This window comes from Chrysochloris asiatica, unplaced genomic scaffold (assembly GCF_000296735.1).
Source record: "Chrysochloris asiatica unplaced genomic scaffold, ChrAsi1.0 scaffold00149, whole genome shotgun sequence".
NCBI lineage: Eukaryota > Metazoa > Chordata > Mammalia > Afrosoricida > Chrysochloridae > Chrysochloris > Chrysochloris asiatica.
The window spans coordinates 741,150-763,893 of NW_006408667.1; the positions used below are offsets into that span (position 1 = coordinate 741,150).

At 35.2% G+C, this 22,744-nt stretch overlaps 1 protein-coding gene across 1 annotated transcript in view; it reads left to right on the top strand.

Annotated features, from left to right (window-relative positions):
- TMTC3 (transmembrane and tetratricopeptide repeat containing 3) overlaps positions 1-15,343 on the top strand; it is a 55,242-nt gene extending 39,899 nt beyond the window's left edge. The window contains exons 10-13 of the mRNA XM_006870705.1: positions 6,548-6,651; positions 9,866-10,035; positions 12,283-12,509; positions 14,445-15,343. Coding sequence (XP_006870767.1) covers positions 6,548-6,651; positions 9,866-10,035; positions 12,283-12,509; positions 14,445-15,262 — 1,319 coding nt within the window. The 3' untranslated portion in view covers positions 15,263-15,343. The remainder of the gene's footprint in view (positions 1-6,547; positions 6,652-9,865; positions 10,036-12,282; positions 12,510-14,444) is intronic.
- Positions 15,344-22,744: the final 7,401 nt, after the last annotated feature.

The window sequence follows — 22,744 nt, forward strand, 5'->3', positions numbered from 1 at the left end:
ATATGCTCAGCATACAGGTTGAATAAGTATGGTGAAAGAATACAACCCTGTCACACACCTTTCTTAATTTTAAACCATTCAGTGTTCCCATGCTATCTATTTAGGGTCTATATTATGTTTTCCACTACGAGTGTGCTATTGGCATTTTTGGTGTGTAGAACCATGTTGTAAGATACCTGCCAAATACCATCATTACTTTCAATTCAGAGGGACAACCAGAAAAAACAACATACATATTTATATCCTTGTGCGATTAGAAGACACAGCCCTATGCTTTTCTAATAGATGCAGCAATGATCAATGAACTAACTAATTAAGTTAGTGTTGTTAAGTGCCACAGAGTTGGTTCCAACTCATAGTATATATGATATGTGCTTTCTTAGGAGCAGCTGGTGGGTTTGAATCACCAACTTTTCACTTAGTAGTCAGATAGCTCATCCTACAATGCCACGCCAGGACCTCAGAAAGGGAAGAAACACTGGAAAAAAAGGTACCACTAGTAAAGAAGATTAACTGAGAATTTTAACAAAGGTGGTGACTACTGCTAGAAAGGGTACTTAATGATAGTTTAAAGATTGAGGTTCCCAGCTGAGTGATTTTAAGTAAGAAAGCTAGAAAGATTTTAGAGGCTTGTAAATGGGTTATAAAAGAAGGCCAGGATATGGTAGACAGTAGACAGGAAGAAGGAATTCTAGGTTTAAGGAAGAATATACACAAGAAAAACATGGGACATGTAACCTGTATTCAGAGACAAACTACATGAAGGGCTATGGAGATAGATTTGCCAGTTATTTCTATAACTTTCCCTTCATCTTTTTTCTTTTTTTCAAACTTGCCTTTTTTCCTTGACGACATGGTTTACCCTTAGCCCTTACTATGCTATAGCTAGTCCTGACTGATATATCTTTTTTATTTTAGACATTCTAATAGTGATGGATGTGCAGGGGTATATCATTGTAGTTTACATTTTTTGTTTATATGATGAATAATGATGTGGAGCATCTTTCATGTGCTCATTTGCCATCCATATTTCTTATTTGGTTAAGTGTTTGATCATCATCTTTATGATTTTTTTATTGATATCTTAAAATTGGGTTTTGAGAATTCTTTATATATTTTAGATGCTAGTCCTTTTTAAGAAATGTTATTTGAAAATATTTTCTCCCAGTTTTTTGTTTCTTTTTTTAAATTCTTCAATGATTTTTTTTAAGAGCAGAAGTTCTTAATTTTGAGTAAGTCCAATTTATCAGTACTTTTCTTTTATGGATTACACTTGTATCTTTCATAAGAAATCTTTGACTGACCTAAGGTTACAGAGTTTTTCCTAGGGTCCTTCTGGAAGTTTTATAGTTTTACATTTTAAATTGAGTTATATTTAGATATGATACAAAGTATGGATTGCAATTCATTTATATGCACTGTTTGAGTATCATTTGTGGAAAAGAATATTCAGTCTCCACTGAATTACTTTGGTACCTTTGACAAAACTGAATTTACTTTATATGTTGTTGTTAAGTGACTTCAAATCATTTCTAATCATAGCAAACCTGTATAGGGTTTCCATGGAGCAGCTAGTGAGTTTGAATCACTGCTTTTTGGTCCAGTGCTTATCCTACAGCACCATACCAGAACTCTCTATATGAGTGTATTTAAAAAAGTATGGGAAAATTCCATTATCTTTCTTTTTTTTTTTAATTTTTTTTTTGTGTGTGTGAATTATGTGATGGTTTACATGGGAGAACATTAGCTTTACATTCATCCTATTGTATATCGTTTCATTGCCATGGCTATAATCCCCTCCATGCATCATCAACCAACCAAAATGTATATCCTGCAAGCCTGCCTCCCGGTCGTCAGCACACAGCCCCTCCCTCTCCCTCTCTGGGTCTAAAGTCCCCAGCTGCTCCATCTCTCTACATCATTGTCTCTGCTTCCATCTCTGGCGTCACTGTTTCTCTGGGTAGGATCCTGCACTCAGCTCTTCTCCCTTGCTGGTCCCAGAGATCTCCACTCCTAGACTGAAAAGTCAATCACACCCCTCCTTTTGCTACAGAACATCTACCTTTACATTTCCAACCCTCAAAGTCAGTCCTGATAGTAATTATTCACTATTGTACCACATGAGTGCTATCCACATTTCCTTTCATCACTCCCACCTAGACAGATTGGATACTACTCAGTGGAGATTATACCTTCCTCCACACCTTCTGGATCTAGGCTCTCTCTTTAAAGCTTGTAAGCCAGTCATTTCTTGCCTTTGTAGTTCCCCCATTTTGGATAGCCAATGTCCAAGTTGCTCATCCCACCTACCTGAATGGGTGGGAATGATCCTCACTGTAAAGATTTGTTCCCTCTTTTGAGCTACTGCATCCATAGTTCATCAAATTGTATCAGATCTCTCTTTTTACCTCTTCTTTCTTCTTCTAGTTGAGTTCTGATCATCCAGCCATTGAAACCAGGTTAAGTGGGTATTATCTGCAAGTGTGGGTGCTCTTGTGCATATGCCAGTTCAAACCCTATACACGTCATTATGGGTTGGAACCAACTCGATGGCACTTAACAACAAAATATTTATATGCTTTTGGGTGTTTTTTTGTTTTTTTTTTCTTCCCCAAAGCGAATTACAGTTTCTATAAACACCTTTCTAAGACAATAATGGACTTCGTTCAAGATATCTGAGAGTTCTCCTAGGATCTTTTAGTTAAACTCTAATTATATTTTTATTTTTGGTGGTGGTAGTGTTTTTTATTGTTGCTTTGTTTTGTAATTTGACCTAAATATCAATGAGCTCATTTTTAGCTAAGTCAAAATCTTTGAAATTGTTTGTATTAGAAATGGATTGTAAAACTTTGGTTCAACTTTAATACTATAAGCTAGAAATATTTTAAGGCATTGTTAGGAGTTTCTAGAGGTTCACAGCTATCTTTTCCAATAAATGAACACACGGTGTTACCAATACAAAGTCCTAATAGAAGGTGATGCCTGTATTTCTAGTTGAAGGATGTTCTAACTTGAGTAGAGTTTAGTGAAAATAAAAATGCATTCTCTTCTCACCTCCCCCCACCCCCATACACACATCCAAATTCACAGATTGCCTGCCTTGAATTGAGGAAGTTTAAAAAAAGAATTCTTTCAAAGAAGTTTGCTACTCTAGGAAGCAGATTTGGGGCAATAGGAAAAAGTGTTGATGGAAAGGTGGATTGATAGTATGAACAAAAACTTGTAAATGGAGAACAGGGTTGGATCCGGTAAACAAGTAGATTGATTGGCCTTAGATGGGAGAAGAGGGTATATGTCATTCATTTTAATAGAAGAGACAGTAGACAATCTGTGTTTGTGTATGCATGTACATTTGTGTTAGTAGTTACACACATAAAGGTGTTGGTTTACAATTGTTGTTATATGCTGTTGAGTCAGTTCCAGTTCATAGTGACCCTGTATAGGCTTTATGAGAACAGCTGGTGGGTTTGCACTGCTGACCTTTGGATTACCAGTCCAGTGCTTATACTATGGCACCACAGATTTGGCAGTGAAAAGTAAGATATTAGAAGTTTGAGGTGAGAGATGGAATGGTAGAATGTTGTTGTTTCCCATTTATTGTAGTGGAGTGTCTTTGGAGGAACCTCTGGGTGGGTTTGAAATACCAAACTCTCAACTAGTCATCAATCGCTTAATTGTTTGCGTGACACAGAGAAAAAGCATACAATATGATATACTCAACTAGGATTCTAGACAAATGCGTTGACTAGAGAAATATAGTAGTATTAACAGGTTGGAAACCAACAACAATAATTACATTTAATTAAAAAGCACACTACTGGACTCATGATTCTCTTGATTTGAATATTGTACTCATAAAAAGAAAACTTGCTTTTTTAAGTTCTTTTTAATCAGTCTTTGATGCTGGCATCTTGCCTGTTTTTCTTAACCTTTTTTTTTTTACTGTCAAGTTTTAATTTACCTTGTAAGTAATGCTTTCTTACCCCCTCTGGAATGTTAAAACTTTGTAATTTATATCTGAAATCTTAAAATTTTCTAACTTGTGAAGCCATTGCTTAGACTTGAAGCTTTCAGTGTATTAGTGTATTATCAGTATTGCATAGCTCATTTCTTGCTAAAGGATTACTATCTTTGTTCTTTGATAAAGTAAAATTATATTTTTCTTGTATCTAAAGTCTACATTTATGACAATACAGGAGGGCTTCAAAAGTTTGTGGAAAAGATGGAATTAAGATAATGAACTTTTTTTAAGCTCCTGTGTATTTTATTAAGAAGCCATGTTGGCACTGTGGGTTAGGTGTTGGGCTGCTAACCTCAAAGTTAGTGGTTCAAATCCACCACTAGTCACTCTGTGTGAGGTTGTCTACTCCAATAAAGGTTTATAATCTCAGTAACCCTATATTGGGTCCCTGTGAGTAAGAATCAACTTGTTGGTAATGGATTTGGTTAGTTTGGGTTTTGTATTTCCTTATCATACATTCTAGGAACCTAATTCCAGTAGATGGTGATTTGCCTTATCGTTTATCTAAATTTGTCGTTGTTGCTGTTACATACTCCTGAGTTGGTTCAGACTCATAGTGACCCTATATAGGGTTTCCAAAAGTAGCTGGTGGGTTTGAGCATCTGATCTTGCCATTAACAGTCCAGTGCTTATCCTACAAAGCCACATGAACCTCTTTTTGCTGTAAGATTTGTTGAAGCTGATTCTCGTTAGCATTTTAAATACTCAGCTGATATAATTACACTTTTATTTATTCAGACTTGGTGTTTTCCTTAGATTAAATTCTTACCATACAATTGTTTTTTTTAGGTTCTGTATATATATCTTTAGTTTTTCCTAACTAACTTTCTGATCTCTATCGCTGCAACAAATTGTATGGATTTATTTGATGTTAAAAAAAATAAAATTGAGCTATATGAGTAAAAACACTTTACTCTGTATTTTTATATGCACTTAGCAATACAGTGATTTTCAGTCCATTATTTTGCTTGAAATTTGCCTTTGAAGCTTTCAAAAACACACTTTTACAGATCAAATTCTGAAGAACATGTTTTGATAGAACTGTGGTGTAACTAAGGTGTCTGTCTTCTTAAAAGCTGCACAAGTAGTGGTATGATTTGTAGGCAGGATTGGGACTGGATTTTTTTTCCCTTTGACCTGATCCCCTCCTGACTCCATAAGACTCAGTTGTATCTCTAGGAAGAAGAAAGCCAACGTACTTACTACACCCCAACCTTTTCCCCATGTTATCGAAACAAACTTGTACTGCATTTGACCATTTTTGTGCAGTACACACAATTGCCAACCTGAAACATAACGTAGCAAGATCTTAGGAATGTTGCTCTCCTCCTAGGGGAATGCCCAAGATAATATATGCTTGGCTCCTATGTGTCCTGGGAGTTGCAGGCAGAGAATGCACAATCATCGATGTCACAGGCAAGTAGTAATCATAACTTGAAACCATGTCGTGTCTGTTAGAGATTCATGTTGAGTAAAACTTGTCTGATTTAAGATCATCTCTTTTCCATCTTTAATTCCAAACCTTAGAAATATTTACTAGGAAGATGTGACTTTCATAAAACTAATACACAGTGAACCCTTATTTTTCTTATTTAAGCTGCTTATTCTTCTTTGCTGAGTAAATTCACAGGGAATTCTGTTTCCCCTATAATAAAATGAGAAAAAAGTTCTGGCATTCTAATAAAAGTTTTAAATGAACTATTTAAAAATTCATCATAATTTAAAAGGAGGTAGACCTTTGCATCTCAATGTTGTTTATATTGTGTAGAATAATATTAGAATCTTGATATTTCATTCAGTATATTCTCATTGCAACTTCACATTTTTTTTTTCTTTTAATGGCAGCTTTGTTTTTTTTTCTGATGCTATTTTTTTTTCATTGTGAGTTTGCCCCTATTTTACTGTTGATACATATATGTAACTTATCATACTTGAAGTAATTCTAGGAATCAGAATAATCCTTTTCACTTAAAGAGTTGAGCCCCATGCTTTTTGAGTGGATTCTAAGAGCTCTGAGATGAAGGCAATGGAAGCAACCCTTAGTATAGCATAAAAATATAATGAAGAGAAGTAATTTAAACTTTTTCATTACCTCTTCCCGCACCCTCAACATGGCCTAACTCTTCCAGGATCCATTCAATAGATGTATTGTTTGTTATTTTCTAATCTCTTGTATTTATGTCCCTGTGGTGCTGTGTATTAATGCGTCAGACTGCAAAGTCATTTGAACGGCAAGGTCATGGTTCAAACTCACCAGCTTCTCCTTGGAAACCTTATACAGGGTCACTATGGGTCAGAATCAACTCGACGGCACTTAACAAGTGCTTTGTTTAAATATTTTTGTTTTATCATAGGTCATAAATTGTAACGTGTTAGATAGAGAGATATTAAGGAGGAATTAGGACCTATTATGTGCCTTTACATTTTTTGCTTAGTGTGTTTTTTCCTAAAAACATCTCCTCAATAGTTTTTGTTGAGTACTATTTAGTATATTTACCAACAAATGATTTTTTTTTTTTATTGTAGATGATATTGGTGCTCACATGAATGTAGGAAGAACTTATAAAAATTTAAATAGAACCAAAGAAGCTGAAGAGTCTTACATGATGGCTAAATCACTTATGCCTCAAGTAAGTTGTCATAATTCATTTTTATTATGCCATGCCTCTTAGATGTCTGTCTATAAATTACCTAGATGGAAACTTCCCCATAGTGTCTCCAATTTGTAGATATAAAATAACTGTAGAGGGGTGTCTGTTCCTTAGAACACTGAACCATTCAGGATTAAAAAGTCAGTATTTGCCCAAGGACAAAGTTCAGGAGGCGGAAAGAAGACAGAATGGAAATGGGAAACAAAGGGGAAAAGTAGGATGAGTGTTGCTACATTGTGGAGATTACAATCAATGACACGAAACAAACAGTACAGCATTGGGTAGAGTTCTGGTAGCGTAGTGGTCACGAGTTGAGCTGCTAAATCTCAGGGTCAGTAGTTGGAAACTACTAGCTGTTCCCTGGAAGAAAGATGAGGCTTTCTATTCCCATAAAGATTTACAGCCTCAGAAACCCTATACAGGGTCGCTATTAGTTGGAACCAACTCTATGGCACATAAACATCAGCACCACAACATTGGATAACCTATCTATTCCTAAAAGCTTTGTAAAGGATTAAAATATGCTGTCTAGCTCACTTAATGATTAAAAAATGTTTTTATAGTTCATTTGTAAAACTAAGCCTATAAAGTATAAAACTTCAGTATTTTCATGGTAGCGTAGTGGTTACAAATCGGGCAGTGAACCACAAGGTCAGCAGTTCGAAACTACCAGCTGTTCCGTGGGAGAAAGATGAGGCTTTCTGTTCCTGTAAAAACCCTGTATAGGGTCGCTATGAGTCGGAACCGACTCCACGGCACATAACAACAACAACAATTTTCATTATAAATTGTGAGTTAAATGACTTTACATGAAGAAAAATTTATATAAATAAAAAACTAAATATTTCCTTAAAAAATGAATGAAATGCATCTATTGCTATATTGTTTCTTCAGTTACTATAGTGACAAGCGTACTACAAGGTTGAATATTAAAATACAGCATCAGAATTGGAAAAATCTGACTCTGCCCTTGATACGGCCTCAGAAAAAGTAGTTTACCATGGGCTGCAGTGTTCTCAATTATAGTGTTAATAAGAAAAGTAACAATTAGATAGTTCAATACATTAAAAATATAAAGTTGGCCCACCTGATATCTTAAAGATTGATCTTAGCTTCTTAGTGGCGCTTAAAAATATATATATAAAGAACTATCACAATTGAGTGGCTTTCACAAACACAAATTAATTTTCTCACAGTTTAGGAGGATGAAGTTTGAGCTCAGGATGCTGGCTCTAAGGGAAGGCATTCTTTAGCTGTAGCTCTGGGGAAAAATCTTTATATCTTTAAGCTTTTCTTCCTTGGTTATTTCCAAAATATCATCAGTCTTTTTCAGTTTGTGGTGCCTGTTAAGTGGCGTTGAGAAGTTTCCAACTCATAGCATCCTGTATGTATAGGATTTTCAAGGAGTGGCTCGTAGACTTGAGCCATGAAACTTACCATTAGCAGTCCAGTGCTTATTGTACAACACCATTTGTTGTTACATGCTGTTGAGTCTGTTCCCACTCATAGCACAAGATTGGTTTGAACTGCAGTGTCAATGGTTCAAACTCACTAGCTACTCCTTTGAAACCCTTTACAGGATTGCCATGAGTCAGAACCAACTCGATGACACTTACCAACAATAAATGGTGCTATAAGATAAGCCCTGGACTGCTAACTGCAAGGTTGGTAGTTTAAGCCCACCAGCCACTCCTTGGAAATCCTAGATACACAAGTTATGAGCTGGAACGTACTCAGCAGCACTTAACAACAACCACCACTGAATAAACAAGCAGCACATACTGAGAGAGACTGATGACAATTGGAAATCACCAAGGAAGAGAAGCTGAAACAGATACAGATTTCTTCCCCTAGAGTCATATGGAGGAAGAGCCTTCCCCTAGAGCTGGCACCCTGAGAGTCCATCGTTTATCTATCGCAGGAGTATTATCTTGTGACATACCCTTCACTGATGCTGCTCCATTAACCTAGCAAAGCAGACCCTATTCCCCAGATGGGATTGTAGCCACAGCTGAGAGACAGTTGAATACACAACAGGATTATTTCAGTACCAAGATTCAGTAGTTAAGTTGTGTTTGGTACAGATTTTTATCAAATGCAATGTATTTGAAAAAAATATTCATTTCATTGAAAATTTGTATCTCTGTATATTTTTATATAATATTTACTTACCATGAATAATCAGTAAGCAGTTTATCTCTTTTAACTTCACCAGACAGATGTGAATTTTTAGTAGTAAATCTTTGAAACAGAATTATCCTATTGTCCAAATTAGGAGCCCTGGTGGTGTAATGGTCATGTGTTTAGCTACTAACCAAAGAGTTGGTGGTTCAACCCGCACAGCTGCTTTGCAGGAGAATGACAAAGATAACAATCAAGGAAACTCCTTGGAACAGTCACTTAGCGTTACTGAGTGAGAACCAACTCAACAGCATTCAACAACACTGTTGCAACCAGAAAATCTTGCTGACAAGACAAAAGTTGGCATGGTATAATATAGCCATCAAAAAATAAGAAAATCTGGGTTCTATTTCTAGTTTGACACAACTTTGCCAAGAGACCTTGGCCTCTGTAAGTTTTCTGATTTATATGACTTCATAAAAAGATAAGTATAAGTAAAATGCTACACTCTGCTGTTGTCATTGAAAAAATTGTTTATCAATGCCACAAAATACTATTCATATTTTGTATTGCAAGTATTTTCACATCTTTATGTGAAAATGTTTTAATCCAGTAGCATAAGATTAACAAAGAATCCCTGGATAGCACAGATGTTAATACTCAGCTACTAACTGAAAGATTGGCAGTTGGTCCACCCAGTGGCACCACAGAAGAAAGGCCTGGTGATATACTTCTGGAAAGCCACTTCCTTTGCACAATTCTACTCTGAAGTACATGGTGTTGCCCTAAATTGCCATTGTTAGTGCAGTTGAGTCGGTTCCGGCTCATAGCAACCCTGTATAGGGTTTCCAAGGAGCAACCAATAGATTTGAACTGCCGACCTTGTGGTTTACAATCCAGTGCTTGTCCTGCAGGATCACACTCAACAGCAGTGGGTTTGGTTTGTTTGGGTGTCAGATAATCTTATTTTCTGTGTGTTTTAAGTAAGCCACTAGGAATGCTTATGGGACTTTTGACTTTTCTTTGGTAACAAAGTATCAAATTATGAAAATTCTTTGTTTTTTCTAAACAGATTATTCCTGGTAAAAAATATGCAGCCAGAATTGCCCCTAATCACCTAAATGTTTACATAAACCTGGCCAACCTCATCCGAGCAAATGAGTCCCGCCTAGAAGAAGCAGATCAGCTGTACCGACAAGCAATAAGCATGAGGCCAGACTTCAAGCAGGCCTACATTAGCAGGTATCCTGGTTCTCTTTCAAGCTGCATCAACCTGTACATTTTGACTAACTTGGCAGGCATTTTTGCTTTCATAATCTTTCATGGCAGTGAAGAGCTATCCTTTTTCAGTTTAACCCTCAAATTTCATTTATGTGAAATTGACAAGGAATCTCTAACTTGTATAGAAAATTTGGGTTATGTGTAAAAGAAAAAGTTGAAGAAACTCCTGCTTACTTTAATTTGCTTTCCATCATCTGTGTAAAGTACTTGAAATTTGTGTAATAGTTACTTCCAATATCCAACTCTCAGGAAGTTTCTTAAATTTAAATCATTGTTTGTATAAAGAAATGCAATGAAATTTTAATAAATTACTGAGCTAAAATTCGTTAATGATTTCAGAGCTGTCTTTGACCTTATCCAGTACTTGTTGAAACATACGACATAGATGCAGTTAAATAAGTAAAACCTGTCATGTGTTAATCCATAAAAATTACGTAATTGTATCTACCCACCAGCTCAGGTAGCATAGTGGTTACGAATCAGGCTGCGAACCATAAGGTCTGCAGTTCGAAACTACCAGCTGTTCCCAGGGAGAAAGATGAGGCTTTCTGCTCCCGTAAAGATTTACAGCCTCGGAAACCCTGTACAGATTCACTATGAGTCAGTACCGACTCCATGGCACATAACAACAACAACAACCCAGCTGCTCCTTGGAAACCCTATACAGGGTCACTGTGGATCAACTCTATGGCACTTAACAACAACCCCCAAATATAACATCATGGTTAAATATTCATTCTAGATGTTGCTTTACTCAGATTTAATATGTTTCTTTCATATGATTTCATTACTATGCTGATAGCATAGGAAAGAGTAGTATAAATTACTGTCATTTTAGCTCTTCCCACATGTGATTTCATCCTGGTGTGGCACTGTGGGTTAATGCATCAGACTGCGAAGTCATTTGAACTTCAGGGTTGGCAGTTCAAGCTCACCACCTGTTCCTTGGAAACCCTATACAGGGTCACTATGGGTCAGAATTGACTAGACGGCACTTAACAACGTGATTTGTAAGGAGCTCTGGTAGTGTAGTGATTGAGTCAAACTGCCAACCTCAAGATCATTCATTTAAAACTACCAGCAAGCCTGTGGGAGAGAGATGAGGCCTTCTGCTCCAGTAAAGATTTATAGTCTCTGAAACCATATACAGAGTTGCTATGAGTTAGAAGCGAATTGACAGCACTTAACAACAACAAATACGTGATTAGTACATATGTACTTAAGCAAAATGATTTTTATGCTTTCTAACAGAAAACAGAACTCTATTAGACATACTTGTACAAAATTTTCCAAACTGTGGCCCTCATTTTCAGAAATGTTCCTCAAAAGTATCTGCAGGTGGCACTCACACCCTTCCCACCCTGCCAGATCAGCTTTGTAATTTTATTATTTTATTTTTAATAATTATTTTACCAAGATATATTGAAGAAAACCAATTGTAAGAGGAGTTACAAATTTAAAATGCTCTATTTTTTTGTACAATGAGACATGTGACACAGATATGAATAGTGGAATGCCCCCTACCACTGCTATATTTCTCTTTATCAAATACTACTATTACTGTATTTTGCAACAAACTCATTGACCTTAATATTCTTTTCAGCTGCCATTTCTGTGATTCAGTCTAGTCTGCCTCCTTTCAACATAATTCACAAAATATATTTTCTCTGTGCACCTGCCCTCAAAGCCTCCTCATAATGTATGTACCCATGTAAATAAAATAAAATATTATTTTAATAATAAAAAGCCTTTCCTTCATTTAATATTTTGAACATATTAAGCCAAATTTGCCAAGTAAAGGCATTAAGACTTCAAACAGTCTCAAAGAGAGTTTTTTTTTTTTTTTTTCTTACCGTATTTCGTTTCATTGCAATAATTACAATCCCCTCCATGCATCATCAAATAACCAAAGGGTACACCACATAAGCCTGCCCCCTGGCTGCCAGCACACAGCCCTTCTCCTTCCCTGAGTCCAGTGTCCCCAGCAACTCCATCTGTCCACATCATCGTCTCTGTCTCCATCCCTGGCATCACTGCCTCCCTGGGTAAGGTCCTGCTCTCAGAGAGTTATTTTTGAAAGACAACTATAAGAGCCTAAGTTAAAAGGAAAATTGTAAATATGTGAGAAAGTTTAAAACTCATAAAAAAAACTACCTACAAACTGACATGTTAATGTTGTAAGTAACGTTTTTGTTTGTTTTTCCACAGAGGAGAATTGCTTTTAAAAATGAATAAACCTCTCAAAGCAAAGGAAGCATATCTTAAAGCACTAGAGCTGGACAGAAATAATGCAGATCTTTGGTACAACTTGGCAATTGTTCACATTGAACTTAAAGAACCAAATGAAGCTCTAAGAAACTTTAATCGTGCTTTAGAACTAAATCCAAAGCATAAGCTTGCACTGTTTAATTCTGCAATATTAATGCAAGAATCAGGTATGTTTTCACAAAAATTTCTGTATTTAAACAAATTGTAGTTTGGAAGTAGTAAAACCTTAACTTAAACTCCATTACTTAATAGCAAATGTTTTATGAATTGAGTGGATAATATATATCAAAAGTATGCATAAATGATTTATGAGAAGAATGCTTAAAATACTTGAAATAGACTATTTTGAATTATCATTCATTAACATATATGCCATTGCTCTTAGTTATTCAGATCTGTGCTGACTGATATTTTAGGCACTCTTGTACTATTGTTGTTGTTAAGTGCCATCAAGTCATTTCCAACCCATAAAGCAACACTGTATAGGGTTTCCAAGGAACAGCTGGTAGGTTTGAACTGCCAACCTTGCAGTTAGCAGCCCAGAATTTATCCTACAGTGCCACACCAGCACTATTATTCGTATTTATCTAATCTATTCTGTCATTCTATGTAATATAAAATCTTATAGTATGTTATATAATATGCATGTTATGTAATACAATAAAACATTTTTTATATTTGAACTGTCCAGGTAATCTGGATTTCAGATTCCTTTGCATAATTTTGCTTTAGCTAAGAGTATCTGGATATTTGATCCATATTTTATATGGACATCTTAGTTCTTTCTCAAAAATAGCATTTATGATTATTTTGTCAGTTTTGTATTGGAAAAAAAACTCTATATTAAATTTTTATTTATTTCTTAAATACATTTTATAAACCTTTACAGAAAGGGAAAACATTTTAATAAATTGTATTTTAGAGGTAAAAAGAGCCTTTAAGTTTATTTAAGTCAACCTTCCATTTTGTAGATCTGAGAATTGAGGTCCAAATAGAGTTAATTACTTGTCTAACTTTATATGACTATCATAGTAGCTAGCCCAGGATAAGAACTTACACCTACTATTTTTAATTAAATTGTTGTTAGGTGCTGTGGGATTCCTACTTTTTTTAATTTGTTAAGTTTAGATTCATAGCGACTCTGTATAGGGTTTCCAAAGAGTGACTGGTGAGTTTGAACTGATGACCTGTTTCATACTAACCTTGCGATCCAGTGTTTGTCATACAGCTCTACAAGTTTGCTAACCTTAATAATTATGAAAGATGCCCTTTATCCAGTATGACATTACACCTTAAGGTTTGCAATGATAGAATTTGAAATTTGTAGTTATTTGCAATAGAAAATAGCCAGCAAATATTTATTTCCTGGTGCTGCGGGCTAATGTGCTGGACAGCAAAGTTTGTTTGAACCTCAAGGTCGGTGGTTTAAACTCACCAGCCATTCCTTAAAAACCCTGTACAGGGTTGCAATGAGTCAGAACCAATTCAAAGGCATTAACCACAATAGCAACAATGCTAATTTTGTATCATATTTTTTGCCTTTGAATATAAAAAAATTAAAGGTGACATACAAAAAACACCTGATTCTGTAAGAGTGAAACATTTTGTTTGTACAATAACAACTGCAATTGTTGTGTTTACATAAATCTCATTTTCAAAGAATTCAAAAAGTTAATCCATAACCCAGAGAAGTTAGTTTATTCAGTATATAGTCGTGTTATGAACAGAACCATGATTAAATGCATATTTTTGGTGACAAATCCCATGTCTTTTCCTCTTAGTGCTATATTCTTCTGCTGATACTCCCAGTTAGATTCTAATTTGTGAGATGATCATTTCTCCTATTTTTGATTCTGGATACTCTTACTGCCTGAAAGGAAAGAAGATGAACTGTCACTTAATTTTTAAATTAACTTTCTTTCTTATGAGAACTTTAATGTTTTCACTTTCTGCTTTTTTCATGAAATGAAGAAATTAATTGATTTTAGCTTTTCACTTTTAGTAACCTTACTAGATAAATACTTACTGTAACTGTATTCCTCAAACTTAATTCATTTGCTAGCAATGTGATTATTTTTCTTATAAAAAATAATTATTTTTAGGTGAGGTTAAGCTCAGACCTGAAGCTAGAAAACGACTTTTAAGCTATATAAATGAAGAACCACAAGATGCTAATGGTTATTTCAATTTGGGAATGCTTGCCATGGATGACAAAAAGGATGCTGAAGCAGAGGTTTGGATGAAGAAGGCCATAAAATTACAAGCAGATTTCAGAAGTGCTTTGTTTAACCTGGCTCTCCTGTATTCTCAGACTGCAAAGGAATTAATGGCTTTGCCAATTTTGGAAGAATTACTCAGATACTACCCTGATCATATCAAGGGTCTCATTTTGAAGGGAGACATTTTGATGAATCAAAAGAAAGATATACTTGGAGCCAAAAAATGTTTTGAAAAGATTTTGGAGATGGATCCAAGCAATGTGCAAGGAAAGCACAATCTTTGTGTTGTTTATTTTGAAGAGAAGGACTTAATAAAAGCTGAAAGATGCCTCATTGAAACATTAGCATTAGCACCACATGAAGAATATATTCAGCGCCATTTGAATATTGTCAGAGATAAAATTTCTTCATCTGGTTTTGTAGACCAGCCAATATTTCCAACTGGTGAGACTTCACATATAGAAGAAGGAGACAAAATTCCAACTGAAAATATTAAAGAAGTTAGTAGTGAACCCAAACCCACACAGACCACAAAAGCAAGTGATGGTAAAAGTCAGTCTAAATCCAACAGACAATTGGGAAAAAATACAGACAAAGATACCCCCCACAAAACAACAAAAGAAATCAAAGACATTGAGAAGAAAAGAGTTGCTGCTTTAAAAAGATTAGAAGAGATTGAACGTATTTTAAATGGTGAATAATAGCATTACTATTTATCATATTACAATGGTAGCAAAGAACTTCAGTCTGTATCATTTTATTGTACTGGGAGCTTTGAAAGATGGTATGAAGTAAGAATATACAACAGTGATTTTTTTTGTGTTGGAGCCAATGTAGCAAAAATACTAAATTATAGGTGGTAAATTTGTATCCTTTGTTATAGAAGGAATGTTGTTCTGGTAGAAGAATCTATAACACTGTCAATTAAAAATAACTTGAGGTCTGAATGGTAAATCCTGTGGGGACATACTCAACGCAAGTGCTGGTTAATTCTGTATAATTCTCGCTTAAGTCTATTTCATTCTTCTTTCATGTTACTGTATTTTGTTGACGTGTTTTAAGGAATGCTGAGTGACACATCTTGAAATAAGCTAAACATGACATGTTAGTGTAAGAAAATACTTTCATTATTGTTTACTTATCCATAAGTTCATAAAGGTATGTATACACAAACACACACTCACACACACACTTCTTATGGTGCTCATATATAACGTATGAAGAGTTTTGAAGCATGAATCACATGATCATGATTGTTCTTTGATTTCCATTCCCCACACTCTTCATGTTTGTTGGGGCCATTGTCATACTGAGAAGTCTAACAATAGCTTTATTTAAACTTGTGATTTATAAATAGTAGGTTTCTCTTTCACCTTAAATTATCTATTTAGTCTTATTTGTAATTTTAACTTTCTATTTCCAGAATCACACCTAATCATTCTTTAGTGTGTTTTAGATACTTTAAGCAAGTAATTTTTATGAATGAAGGAAAAGCAATGTGACAAGTTTAAGCACTAAGTTCTATTGTATCTTACTATGGCATATAATTCTATTAAATATTTATTTTGACTACTAAGCTTTTATAAACAACTTAAAGCTGTTTTAATTCCATCAAGTATGCTATTTTATTTTCCTGTATATGCAAATATGACAGCCCAAACTGCATCATTTTGGCCTGCTGTACAACTATAAAGGATCATTATCCTACTAGAATATTAGGAAATTTTTCAGTTGGTTTTAGAAAATTTAACCTGAAAAATATGTTAGATTGAAGAGTTGAATCAAAATTATTTAATTTAAATCTGACTTTTTTTAGTTAAAATACATCACGTAATACCTAATAAAACTCTTTTAATGTAAAATTTAGAGCTCAAACTATCCTGGGATAGTAGGTATTTCTAATTATGTAGTATTTCATAAACTGTATTCCTTTGAGAAAGCTACTGTCCAATTATGTGTGTTTCAAAAATCATAGTCCTGAAATATTTTTAAAGAAATGTTTTATAAATAGGTCACAACAATCATGGGCTGCATAAAAGACATAAAAACCTCTTACTGGGTTCCCTGAGGATCTGTCATAGATTTGTTTTAGAAAGTTTAAAGCAAGTTGACTCCATTGGAACTTAATTTTTGATCCAGGAGATTCTCGTAAGCATCAGAGACCTGATTCCAGTCCTAAATCATAGCATGTGACTCCAGATATAATAAAGAACACCTCACACCCCATGACTTGAAAATTGGTATCTGTGTTATTCTAATGTTCTCTCTACATATCTTGAGAAAGTTTTTGAGTATGAACTCCTGTTATACTACTGAGTGAAGAATATTCAGATTAGTTGAAAGGAATGAGTGAATTAAAGAAATCATAATTATTCAAATATGTACAATTATGAATGGTATATATTAATGTTACCCAACTATTTTTATGGAAAAAGTAATGATTCTCTATTAACACTTAAGTAAGGGGCTTTTAATATAGCCTCCACTTTGTACAAATTAAATATGAATTTCTAACAGTAGAAACAGGCTTCAGTCTTTTCAGAAGTTCTCAAAGTGATTCTAATTTTCAGTCAGGGTTGAGGAAAACTGCTCTGAATTGTTGTTAGGTGTTATTGAGTTCCTTCTGATTCATAGCAACCCTAGGCACAACAGAATGAAACACTGCCCAGTCCTGTGTCATCCTCAGAATTATTAGGTGTGCTCTAAATTAGTTAGAAAAAAAATCCTTTTATTTCACCTGTGTTCAGGGGAGAAAAGGTAATGGGATGTTTCTTCCCCTGGAGCTGCCTCTTTAGGAAAAGATGAAGAGACTTCTGTCCAGTTTGCTAACCTGTGGCTTAGAACGTGTGTAAGTTGGAGGGGAAATGGTGGGGGGCAGTCTGGATTCTGGTAAGGGGGATGAGTTTTAATTCTCACTTTATTGTAAAAAGAACCTATTATCTAGTAGTTCTGGGAAATCATGGACAATCCCCAAGGGACAATTATGTTACTATCCACTGCATCTCAGAAGAAATAACTAAGTTTTTTATATTTTCTCCTATACATGTGTCCTTACCAGTCATTGAAATTCAGTGATTGATTTTCTGAAGTTGATGGATAGACTAGGAGAATAAGATAATCAAATACATAATTTTATTTTGCAATTTTGTATTTACTTTTATGTAAATATTTGGTATGTGAACTACACAATTCTAATAAAACCCTCATGCCTTTTCATTACATCTAGTTTGAGTATTCAACTTGATGTTATAGACTACGTCTTTCAAGATGCTTTAATAATATTAATAAAAATATAGATTTGTATGTCAATTTATACTTCAGAAATCCATATATTTGTCATATTTATTTTTTTAAAACTCTAATTGCATGACTAAATGATAACTTAAAATGAACTCCCCAAGATATCTGGTACCTGAGTCCAGAGTTTATATCTTTTAGAATCTGTCAGACATCCATATTAAAAGTTCATAGTAAAATAATTTTAAATTGTATGCATTTTATATCATTATGTCTGTGTACCATATTTCTAAGTATTCACTATTAAACTGATACTTTAAAAAATCTTAACCTGAATTGTTTTTTAGTGTTGTAATGAAAAACACCATACTGTATAGAGACTTTTGTGCCCACAAATAAGAGTCTGAATGTAGATTATTAGTAATCACATGCATTAAGTTATTACATGACACCAATACATGGGGCTTCAAAAGGTTCATAAAAAATTTCATTCTCTTTAAATACATTTTTCAGTAGAACTTTTGAAACCCTCTTGTATTTAACACTGTGACAGAAACCAAATAACGAAAATTACAGTTAAGCTTGGAATTTTACATGCACACAATTGGAAGTCAGTGTCATGAAATAATTAGGAGTTTTAAGTTCTGAATCTGCCTGGATTTTAATTATCTGTGTAAGTTAGGAGAACATTTTTATCATAAATTTCTCAGTTTCCTCATTAGTGAATTGGGGGAAACACTTCCTCATTAAGTTATTTACAGGATTAAATTGCTTAGAACAGCTTCTAGCATGTAATAAACAGTGCTAGCACATACACAATAATCCTTAGAAGTGCATTTGATTTGTGTGATTAGATTTATATCATATGATTCTAAGTTTCCTCATCTGAATTTGGGAAAAACACTTCCCTCATAAAGTTATTAAACGGATTAAATTGCTTAGAACGGTTTCTAATACATAGTAAAAACAGCCCTTGTTGTTGTTATTAAGTGCCATCAAGTTGATTCTGACCCATAGCGACCCTGTATAAGGTTTCCAAGGAGCAGCTGGTGAGCTTGAACTGCTGACCTTGCAGTTCAAACATCTTTGCAGTCTGGCGCATTAACCCACAGCGCCACACCAGGACTCCAGTAAAAACAGTGCTAGCACATAGTAAACAAGCCTGCATGTGATGCATATGATTAGAATTGTTGTTGTTATGTGCCTTCAAGTCGGTTCCGACCCATAGCGACCCTGTACAGGGTTTCGGAGAAATCTTTACGGGAGTAGAAAGTCTGATCTTTCTCTCGCGGAGCAGCTGGTAGTTTTGAACCGCTGACCTTAAGGTTCGCAGTCCGATTCGTAATGATTAGAATTATATGTGTGCTAATAGAGTCCTGGTGTGGCACTGTGGGCTAATGCCTCAGACTGCAAAGTCATTTGAACTGCAAGGTCGATGTTTCAAGCTCACCAGCTTCTTGGGAACCCTATACAGGGGCACGATGGGTCGGAATCGACTCGACAGCACCTAACAATAACAACAACAACAGATAATATCGGTCAGGGATAATTATGATCATAAATGATTTTTTAATAAAAAAAAAGATTTTAAAATGTTATATTAATGCTTATTTCTTCTTGTTGTAGGAGCCATCAAGTTGGTTCCAACTCAGTGACCCTATACAAGCAGAAGCAAACACTACCCAGTGTTGCACCATTCTCACAATTGTTGCCTTTAAGCCCATTGTTGCTGCCACTGTGTCAGCCCATCTCCTTGGGGGTCTTCTTCCTCTTTTGCATTGACCCCTCCCCTTTAACAAGCATGATATTCTTTTCACAGGAACTGGTCCCTCCTGATAATGTGTCCCATGTGTGAGAGTTGAAGCCTTGCCATCCTAGCTTAAAAGGAGCATTCTGGCTGCGCTTCTTCCAGGACAGATTTGTTGGTTCTTCTGGCAGTCCATTTTATATTTTTGAAAACCACGTTTCAATTGCATCAGCTTTCTATTTTCTTCCTTATTTATCGTCTAACTTTAATGCCTGTGAGGCTATTAAATATAGCATGGGTTGGGTCAGGCATACCGTAGTCCTCAAACTGATATCTTTATTCTTGAACACTTTAAAAGAGGTCTTTTGAAGCAGATTTGCCTAATGCAGTACTTTGATTTCTTGACTGCTGCTTCTGTAAGTGTTGATTGTGAACACAAGCAAAATGAAGTCTTTGATAACTTCGATCTTTTCTCCACTTATCACTATGTTACATATTGGTCCAGTTGTGAGGACTTTTGTTTTCTTTACGTTGAGGTGCAGTCTTTAATCTCTATCAGTAAGTATTTTAAGTCCTTTTTGCTTCCAGCAAGCAATGTCATATCACCGAAGGTTGTTAATGAGTCTATCTCCAATCCTGATATAATGCTCTTCATATAAACCAGCTTCTCAGATTATTTGCTTAGCATACAGATGGAATAAGTATGGTGAAAGGATGTGACATTGGTGCACACCTTCCCTGGTTTTGAACTACTTAGTATCCCTTTGTTCTGTTCTAACAACTACCTCTTGGTCTATGTCCAGTTGCCACATGAGCACAATTTAGTGGCCTGGAATACCCATTCTTCATAATGTACATATTTTGTCATGGTCCACAAAGTCAAAAGCCTTTGCATAATCAGTAAAGCACAAGTAAACATATTTCTGTAAAGATGTTTACCAGAAAATCAGCCAACATCCATTGACATTAGCTATGCTATTCCTAGTCCTGTGTTCTTTTCTGGATCCAGCTTGAAATTCTGGCAGTTCCCTGTCTATGTATTGTTGCAACCTTTTTTTTTTTTTTTCCAGCAAAATTTTATTGCATGTGATATTGATTATATTGTTCAATGTAATTAATTCCATTGCATCACCTCTTTGGAATGGTCACAAATAGGGGTCTCTTCCAAAGTTGTCCAGGTAGCTGATTTCCCAATTTCTTGGTGTAGCTGGGTGAGTGCCTTTAGTGCTACATCAGTTTTTCTGAAAGATTTCAATTTAGAATTCTGTCAGTTCTTGGAACCTTGTTTTTTGCCAGTGTCTTCACAAGTACAGCCTGTACTTTCCATCAAAATCATCAATTCTTGGTCATATGCTACCTCTTGAAATGATTGAACATCAACTGTTTCTTTTTAATACAGTGATTTGGTGTATTCCGTCCATCTTTTGATGCTTTCTGCATCATTCAATATTTTATCCATAGAATCCTTGAATATTTCAAGTCAAGGCTTGAATTTTTTCTTTGTTCTTTCAGCTTGAGAAATAGTAAGCATGTACTTCCCTTTTGTTTTTCTAACTCCAGGTTTTTGCACATATCATTATAATACTTGACTTATGTTCTAGAGCTGCCCTTTGAAATATTATTTTCAGTTCTTTTACCTCCTTATTTCTGCCATTCACTTTAGCTTCTTTATGCTCAAAAGCAAGTTTCAGAGTGTCTTCTGACATTTATTTTGGTATTTTCTTTCTTTCCTGACTTTTTAAGGACCTTATGTTTAAAAAAGGTATTTGCATTGAATAAATCATTAGTCTTGCCAAATTCTATCATGCGATCTCCAGCATTAACTATTACCAAGGTCTTATTTTCCAGCTAGTAATCCTTCGTCTTTGTTTCCATCATTCGGATTGCACTCACCAGTAATTATCAATGCATCTGGATTGCGTGTTTGATCAATTTCACACTGCAGAAGTTGGTAGAATTAAATTTCATCATCACCTGATTTTAGTGGTTTTGCATACATTTTGATTAACTGGTTTTCCTTTCAGGCGTATGAATGGATGGATGTTTACAACTGTTTCTCTTCATTTTAAGTTGTACCAGTCACTCCCCAGGAGAAAGATGAGACTTTCTGCTCCTGTAAAGATTTACAGCCTTAAATTCTACCAACTTCTTTAGTGTGAAATTGAAGAAGTGGGTGTAGACAGGGTTGTTGTGAGTTAGAAGCAACACCACAGCACATAACCATCATCTACCAACAGCCATAAGCATATGAGTGCTTTCCCACCTGAGGGCTATATCCTCCAGGAATAGACCTGACAATGTTCTTCTGTTATTCAGTATGTTTTCGTCTTGGTGACCTTGATGATATTTAAAATAGCAGTGACAGAGCTTTGAGCTTCACAGAAGTACATAAGCCACCACAGTACAAGAAACTGACAGATGAGTGGTAGCTTACTCCTTAGTCATATAAATCAACAAGTTCATAGATAGACTAAAATATGTTTGGGGTTAAAATGTAAAAATTAAAACTGAAACTAAGACAGCTGAAATTTGCATTCACCTCTTTTTTTTGCTGCTCACTACTATCAGGAAGGACTCCTGGTTTGGACTATAAGATAAGCACTGGACTAAATTACAGGTCAGTGGTTCAAACCCACCAACTGCTCTTCTGAAACCCTGTTCGTGGTCACTGTGGGCGATGGTGTTAAGTTGATTCTGACTCATAGTGACCCTATGCACAACAGAACAAAACTGCCAGTCCTGCACCAACCTCAATTGCTGCCATTCTGTCAATCCATCTCATTGGGAATTTTCTTCTTTTTCTTTGATCCTCACTTTATCAAACATGATGTCCTTCAGAGACTGGTCCCTCCTGATAATATGTCCAAAATATGAGAGACAAAGTATGGTCATGCTGGCTTCTAAAGAGTATTCTGGCTGTACTTCTTCCAACAGAGATTTTTTTGTTCTCTTGACAGTCCATGGATGGTACTTTTAATGGTCCCCTCCAACAAACTCAAATGCATCAATTCTTCAAAAGTCTTCTTTATTCATTAACAAATTTACACATGCATACACATCTTCCCACATATGTAGTCTTTGATTTCTGTGTATTCCATCTGGTGAGGTCCATGTGTACAGTCATCTTTTATGTTCCTTGAAAAAACAAATTTGCAATGAATTAGTTGTTCTTGGCAATATTCTATCATGCAATAGCCAT